This window comes from Sceloporus occidentalis, unplaced genomic scaffold (assembly GCF_023333645.1).
Source record: "Sceloporus occidentalis isolate IW3139 unplaced genomic scaffold, rSceOcc1.0.p SCAF_50, whole genome shotgun sequence".
Taxonomy (NCBI): domain Eukaryota; kingdom Metazoa; phylum Chordata; class Lepidosauria; order Squamata; family Phrynosomatidae; genus Sceloporus; species Sceloporus occidentalis.
The window spans coordinates 3,782,393-3,790,922 of NW_028317030.1; the positions used below are offsets into that span (position 1 = coordinate 3,782,393).

The following is an 8,530-nucleotide window of genomic DNA, read 5'->3' on the forward strand; positions in this document are numbered from 1 at the left end:
GATTGTGTGTTTGTTTAGCTTTCAAAATAGGCTGCAACAGGTTGAATTTACTGTTCACCAAATTCTTTTGTCATGATTATCTTTCACCACTAGGTGGAGCTGTTCCAGTGGATTAGCTACTAGACATAGTTACTGTAATCAGGCCAGCAGTGGCGACTCTAGAAACAATATATAGGGGGGCACACAAGATACCACAGTCAAACTGGGGGGGCATTAATAATTTCCACCATTAAATCATACCACTGAAAAAACATATATAATGTGCTATGGAATGATACTTTTGTTATTAGACAATACAATACTTGATCATTCAACATGGGAAGCCTAAAGCCACAATTTAGTATGACTAATCATTGAAATAAATATTATAGAGTAAACAACACAATACCTTAACTTTTCCACTACATGATTTCAGGGCCTAATATTAGACCCTGCTGCCGATATATATAAATATTAGATCCTGCTGCGGATATATATATATATATATATATATATATATATATATATATATATATATATATTAGCCCCTGCTGCCCATATATATTAATGTTAGCTCCAGTTGCCGATATATATATTAATATTAGTCCCTGCTGCCGATAGCAGGTATAGATCAACACACAAACCCAGCTTTGCATGTATAGATCAATTGAAATTCACTTGTGATCTCAGCACTGAAGGTATATATCAAATAAACAGAATCAGACATACAAATCCTGTATTTGCAGGTATACAATAATAATATATGAAACGTAGCATACCAGATATGGATCTACAGAATAACACAAACCCAGCTTTGCAGGTAAAGATCAATTGGAATTCACATAAAAACGGCATTAAAGGTATATTTAAAACCCCTTAAATTACAGGCATAGATCACAGGTTTCACTTCCCAAAGCCAGCCCTGGCGTCCACACTGCCCACATAGAACCTGACCAGCACCCAGATAACACACATAATATATGCCATCTTTGTCCCATATACACCCTGCCTGTGCCATCTTTGCCCTTCCACAATTATACATCTATGATACACACAAACATATTAACTCATGCTCTCCCTCATTCAGACAATGCATCTCAATCATTCACACTTTACTTCAATTCAATATTCTTACTGCCCTCTTTCTCCTTATGTACCCCCACTCCCTCCCTTATCACTTTCTAACCATTCTGCCTCCCTTATCACTTTCTAACCCCTCTCACTCCTCTCCCCCTTTGTATTTCACTCACCTTTAAGTCCTGTGGCCGGAGAACGAGGCTTCCATCTTCCTGCTCTGCCGCAGCTGCTTCACTGCTGGGCGCCGGATATGACGTCATATACCGGCGCTCAGCATGAAACACCGGCACCGTGACGGAGGTAGAGGCCTCGTGGAGGAGACTGAGGGGGGCCGAGCGGTTGCTAGGAGCCCCTCTCTTTCCTCCATGTCAAAAAAAAAAAAAAAAAGTGTTTGAGGCTGCCCGGGACTTAAAGTCCCATTGCGGGACTGTCCCGGGCAATTTGTTTGGTGGTTCCAAATTCGGCGGGGGGGCAAGGAATAACCTAGGGGGGGCAATTGCCCCCCTGTAGCGACGCCACTGCTGGCCAGTGCGCTCCATGCAGCAAGCTCTCCCCTGCCACATAGCACATGCAAAACAGGACAGGATAATATAATTATTATTATCTTTTATTTATATAGCGCCAACAATTTAAGCAGCGCTTAATACGATACATAAATTCAAGGGGTCTGACAAGACGAGAATTGACAGACTAAGACAAACCCATACATTAGGTGAAGAGGGGCCCTGCTTTCAATTTACAATCTTGAAGATATAGTGGGAGTGGAAATCTATATGCCATACAAAAAGTGCCTTGTTACCCCAGACTGTAAGGACCATATGACCTATTAGGGGTCTGTTGTTGTAAACAGGTTTTTTGAGTTGATAAGTCTGCTGTCAAAATATCATGCATGGTATTCTGGGCCCTTTAACCTTCACAGAGCAAAGAGTTAAGAACGTGCATCTTAATTTAACATTTATATTTTTTTACAGAGTTTTAACTGGAAGCTGACCAGAGTAAATGGGCCCAACGCCTTTCACCAGAAGGACAAGCAGTACAATATCTCCTTGGCTTTGCCTCGTCCGTGCTACCCTAATTTTGCTGAGGATTTCTCGCTGTCGTATATTAAAGGAGATGAGAGTGGGACGTATTCTATACTGGAGTGCAGCGTTCAGCACATTTCATCCCAGCTGACGTTACTGCAGGAGGTGAGCGCGCTTTACTGGCGATATGTTGGCAGTAACATGCCATGACTTGTGAGTTAGGGAGGGAGAAGGCCACTCCTCGGGCCATTCATTAAAAAGTTTAAAAAAAAAAATTGTGCTGGGGGGGTGCGAGAATCCGTTATTCACAAGTCCCTTTTGTTTTATATTCCACGTAAAGATTCAGGTAAAGTGTTCAGAATTTCTTACCCTGTTATAATGGTTTGCATTAAGCCTATAGTGTCGAGGTTATTTATTTGTACCGTGTTTGCTCGACTATAAGATGACCCTGATCACCCTACCCTATAGGTACCCTATAGGTATACTAGTAAATATTAATTCTCATGTAAACTCATTTTTCATATTTAATCGAAAATATGATTGAAAAAAATGCATTGTTTTTATTTCCTTTTATTTGGCAACCTTCCCCCAGTTATGCGCATCATACAGACATCTCATCTGGATGTCTGTACGATGCGCGCAGACAACCTCCGCTGCTTCCTGGGACTTCTGTCGGGACTTCTATGACTGAGTACCGGAAGGTCTCGTCACGCCGGCGCTCCATCATAGAAGCCCCGGCAGAAGTGTCGGGTAACAGTGGAGGATCTGGGTCTCCTGCAGCTATGCAAATTAATAATATTTGAAGGAATCCAGTGGTTTCTTCGTGACATCTTCATCTTCATTCCCTGGGGAGTAAATTTAATTTTCACCACCGGAGGGAGCCAAATCCTACAGATCAGCACAATCGGCCCCAATTAATTATTCACCGTTATGTATTGAAATATGTTTTAAGTTAGTCCCCTACAGTCCCTCTAATGCCCCCCCCAAAAAAAAAACAAAACATATTAACTATAGTTTCTAGTTTCTTATCCTGGCCAAGGCATATTCCAAAATGATCTTTAACCAGAATGAGTGCGCTTGGACAATATGTAACAATAGAAGTATTTATGTGGGCATATGGAGTCACGATGATCAGTACTCCTCCTCCAAAATCTCCTTCCAGACCATTTCACTTCATAAAATGCCTTTTTGACTTTGAAACCGTTGAATTATCCCCATCAATATCCTACATTTTTGTGTTTATTTCTAGGAGATGTTCCAGAAGTGCCATCCTGTCCACTTTCTTAATTCAAGAGCTCTGGGGGTTAAGGATAAATCAGCTAATGTATCAAAGTAAGTCGGCATTATGACCGTTAATCAAAGCTGGTGTAAGAAAAGACTACAGCGCCCCGACACAAGAAAGAAATCCGGAATAAAGCAACAATCTATCGCAATATAAGAATAAAAATAGCAATGTTTACTGCGCTTAAGACTATATACCATAAGCAAAAAAAATGCTAAAAGAAGATGTAAAAACAAATTATCAATGCATTATTTACCAAAATATTACATATATCTTTGCTCCTGTGTTACCTGTATCTGTACTGGTTTGTACTTTATGGTTTTGCTTTTGTATAGTTTTTTGGTAGTACAGCAGCCATTGCTATTTTGGAGCCAGTACATCAAACCGGTCCAAAAAGAATGTAATAAGACAAAGGTAAAAAAAATTCTGAAAGCAAAACCTGCAGGGACCGCTCATGGGGTTGGGACCCCTCAGTCACTGTAGAGGATCATTGCTAACAGTGTTATTCTATTAAACAGCTTGATAGCTAATGGTGTTTCTTCCTGGGAGGTTTGGCTGCAAGATTTACTGCTCCGTCCTCTGAGACAGACAAGTGGCCTCCCGTGGTGGCCTAATTTGGGGCAATTACAGGAGTCTGACAGTGAGGTGGGGGTCCGGCCACAGGCCTGCTGCCCCAGCCTGTGATTGACCTGGACAGCTGTCTCAGACCATTGATCCAAAGTGGAACGGATAAGGCTGTGTTTCATGTAGCCTGATCGTGTTTATGTTATATCACATTTATTTATTCGGTGATAATTGTTACATAGGGGACAGTGGAAATATGTAATAATATAATTGGAATTGAAAGTAACATTCACACACATTGAGATGTATTGGTACCGAATGAGACGATGGCTGGGAGCTTCGGAGGTTGATGGGAATGACAAGGACTGCATGGCGAGGATGATTTGATTGTAGCGAAGGCGATGTGAATAAGCTAGTGCCCTGGTGGTCTTTAAAGTTGGGAACGACGGCTACTTGCAGTGTGTATGGATGGGGCTACTTCATGTCTTCCATTGGCTGACAGGGAGGTTTTGGGTTTGGGGGTAGCTGCTGGTTGCCGTACTGTAACTTTGTTTGTCAATTGGCTTCCAAGTTCGCCCACATCTTCTTCTTCAGAGGCCTCTGACTAAGCTTTTGGACCCTGACGCAGACCCTAAAACAAGGCTCTCAATGTATTCTGCATCGCCCTGCCGCGGACTACCTTCCCCATCGTCTCTCGCTCGTGGATGTCTCTTCCCAATCACAAACCCTTATAGTTACTTTTGTATTCACCACCAAATCTGGCCTTTTAGTTACCTTATTGCCATTTCTCTGTTAAACCAGAGGCTTCTGCTTAGTCAATGTGTGTAAATGTGCGTCCAACAGGAATTCTTACGCTGAGACCCTTCCAGCTGAAATCGGGAGTCTCTTTTTGCCAAACTGCGCTCAAGACAAGTATCTGTTACAGCTGCTGCGCTTCGCGGATAATGTCAGCTCTTGGGTTGCCGCTGAAATTGTGACGAGTGCAACTCCCAAGGTAGGTATCGAGTATTAACCCATTAAAAAAAACTGAACCCTACGCGCCTCTTCTGTGTTACGTAGAACCATAGAATTTGCCGGCAGATAAGACCTATGCGGCCCATCTAGATTGCCTGTTTTTTTCCCCCAGCTGTAAAGCAAACCTTAATCAGTCGTTGGTCTTGTCTTATATGTAGGAGCCGTATGTCTATCCCATGCATGTTTAAATCCCCTCTCTGTATTAACCTCTACCACTTCTGCTGGGAGGCTGCTTTCCTTATCTACCACCCTCTCAGTGAAGCACAACTGCCTTCATTTTTTATTATATTTTACTGTTTTCTCAAGCTGTTCCCGGTTGTTCCGTGCTTTTTCCTGATGTGTTTCTCCTCTTTAGTTACAGGCAAGCGTACTGACCAAATTTCTCCTTGTTGCGAAACTATGCTACGAGCAGCGAGACTTTGCCGCTGCTGTTCAAATATTAGGGGGGCTAGAAAACCTAATTGTGCGCCAGCTTCCGGTGAGTATCAGCACTTTGTTGATTAGACCGATTTTTGGGTTATAATAGGCAAAATTTAAAAATAATAATTTTTTTTAATCGTTTCTAAAGGCCTGGAAAAGTTTACCCAATAAAGTGTGTGAAATCCTAGAAGAACTGAAAGCTGTGGAGGTAAAAACAATTCTCCTGAATTTAGTTTTCTTTTTTTCCTATAAAATCTGCCAAATTACCCCTCACCCCCCACGTTGCTCGTCACTTATCATAGAAACTAAGAATTTGATGGCAGATAACCATTTGGCCCATCTAATTTTCATGATGTAGAGACTCGGACCTTAATCATTAAGTCATTGGTCTTATCTTGGATTCAGGGGCCATATTCCTGTCTCATGCGTGTTTAAAGTCCCTCGCTAGCCCTCATTACCCTCTACCACTTATGATGTAAGGCTGTTCCATTTACCTACCACCCTCTCTGCGAACTAAAACTTTCTTACGTTACATTTAAACCTCTGGCCCTCTAGTTTTAGAGTATGACCTCTTTGTATGTATTTAAATGTTTCTATCACATCTTTCCTCCAAGCTATATATTAAGATCCCTTTGTCTTTCCTGATAATTTCATTCATCATTTGAGTCGCCCTCTTCTGAACTCTTCTGTATATGTCAGTGATGGGGTCTCCAGAATTAATACCCCAGGCGAAGTCTCACCAGAGACCACCCCTTCCTGCTACTAATGCCTTTCGCTATACAACCCAGCACCCTGCTCACTTTATTCTGAGGCTTTATCACACTGTCTGCTTACTTTAAAGTCATCAGAAATAATTACTCCTAAGTCCCTCTCTTCCATTGTCACTGACAGAACAGCAGCCCCCAACGCTATGCAATGCAATGAGATTTTTACATCCCAAGTGGGTTATTTTACATTTATCAACGTTCAACTGCAGCTGCCCCACATGAGTCCGTGTTGAAATAATGCTGTGCAGTATTAAGGTATGCAGGAATCTTGTGTTGAATTTTCCTTTTTTGATCCCTTTAGGTGTTTTTAAAGAGTGACAGCTTGTGTTTAATGAAAGGAGACAGATTCAGAACATTACCCACAATTCCTTCCGCTTACCTGCTGGCCATGCACGTGCAACAACTAGAGACTGGCGGGTTCACTATGGCCAATGGAGCCTATAAGTGGAATAAATTAAGGTGAGTTTAAAGGTTTTGGGCCAAGCCTTTAACCAAAAGCCCAAATCTATATATATTAAATTGTGTGTAGTGATCCTGTACAAACTATACCAAGATCGAATCTAATAAAGGTCTAGTCTAGTACTGGAATAACAGCACTTTTAGAGCTAGCTTTTTTTAATTTTGCATTTTTTTAATATATATATATATATATATATATATATATATATATATATATATATATATATATATATATATATATAATTTAAACATGTAAAAAGACGAGGAATTACTCATGGGCTGGACTTCGAAATGTTTAAACTTGTCATACTGATATCAATAACTGATAACTATTCATTTTTCTCATCTCTTTTTATCAATTGATTTATTATTTTTGTTTTTTTTTGTAAAATTGTTTAGAATTAAGCAGTGTATAGTAGAGATCTTTGTAAATTAAAAAAAAAATGGAAGTTTATTTTTTTCTCTCTCTCTCTTTTAACACAGAAACATTGCAAAGGTTGTAAGCCAGGTCCACGCATTTCAAGAAATCCCCTACTCCTTTGGCCCTGACCCAGAACTTCAGTTTTACCTCCGACAGCGAATTGCGCATTTCAGCGACGCGGATATCTCTGCCCTGGCAGCGGCTAATAATACTAATTTCCATCACATGCCGTCGGAGAAACATTCTCGAAAGATACAAGACACCCTTCGTCGAATGAAGGCGACGTTTCAGTAATTTCTAGCGATCTAGAAGCCGCGGTTTGCCGTAACCTGTTATCCTAAGCTACCAAAGACCAGATGAAGTAAGACGACGCGTTACGTATGCAAGCCAGGATTGTCACGTCTCATAATATAATAATCAATTGACCCTTTTGACTGTTAATATCCAATGGATAGAGGCTGATGCTGTATTTAGATGGCATGCCTTTATAGTGCATCGACCACAGCCTGTCTTGATGTCCTCCAGTGCCATTTGTTGACCTTTCCACAAGAACGATCTGCAAGTCCCAATAAGCAGTATTCACCAAGACGTCTTTGACCAGTAAAGAGACATTTCCCTCCATCCCGCAGTTAATTTATTTCATTGGGCAACCAAGAGGGATGTTAAAACCCAAAGAACTGGCTATCTTCCCATAGAGGAGTACTGATGTTTACAAATGAAAGCGATTTAAAATCGTAGTGTCTCCTTTTTGTAACAGTGACCCGCTTTTTGAAGCGGAAGAGGCAGCTGTTATGAGATAACCAGCTCCTGATTAGGTCTGTTCCAGGCCAAAACTTGGACAGGGATTATCAAAGCTGTATTAGCCAAGAATGATTAACTGGATCCGGTATTTTTTTAAAGTAAATGACCGGTTATTACGACTACTGATAACTTCAGTATTAAAAAGTATGCCCTGTGTTGTAGAGTTCACGAGACCAGGAGACATGACTACAGGATTAACTGAAAATATATGAAAATATATTTATATTATTAAATATACAAAGGCCTGAAGGAAAGGATCTTGAAAAGACTGTTTTAGTCTTACATTTTTTTATTTACTTCACTTTTCAGAACATTATGAAAATTTCATATTATTTAAGAACCCGAATAAACCCTAATGTATCAGAGCGCCGTCTTAATCACTTCGAGTATAAAGTGACCGCAGCAACCATCAGGGTAACCAGGATTGCCCAGCATGCCCACTGTTGCTCGGTTTACAGACCAGTGTCTCAAGCGGTCTTTGATGATGATGAATAGCCACATGTTTTAACTACGGAGTTAGCTAAAACCGCACAGATTTTCTATTTGTCCCTGCCGAGCAGGATCCTTGCTGACAAAGAAGACCTGAGGTTTCAGCTGAACACGCTGGAGATGTTCAGCTGAAACTACAGCTCTATGATGAACTTGGGAAAGTCCGTTCTATCGAGGAACCCTTCCATGTTCAGTTGCTAAGTGCAGGGGCTTTGAGGCTTAGTTTACTTTAAAT

At 40.9% G+C, this 8,530-nt stretch overlaps 1 protein-coding gene across 1 annotated transcript in view; it reads left to right on the forward strand.

Annotated features, from left to right (window-relative positions):
* LOC149288666 (kinase non-catalytic C-lobe domain-containing protein 1-like) overlaps positions 1-7,299 on the forward strand; it is a 50,500-nt gene extending 43,201 nt beyond the window's left edge. Inside the window, exons 26-32 of the mRNA XM_089491380.1 lie at positions 2,028-2,243; positions 3,328-3,410; positions 4,768-4,918; positions 5,294-5,416; positions 5,507-5,566; positions 6,427-6,584; positions 7,068-7,299. Coding sequence (XP_089347506.1) covers positions 2,028-2,243; positions 3,328-3,410; positions 4,768-4,918; positions 5,294-5,416; positions 5,507-5,566; positions 6,427-6,584; positions 7,068-7,299 — 1,023 coding nt within the window. The remainder of the gene's footprint in view (positions 1-2,027; positions 2,244-3,327; positions 3,411-4,767; positions 4,919-5,293; positions 5,417-5,506; positions 5,567-6,426; positions 6,585-7,067) is intronic.
* The last annotated feature ends 1,231 nt before the right edge of the window (positions 7,300-8,530 follow it).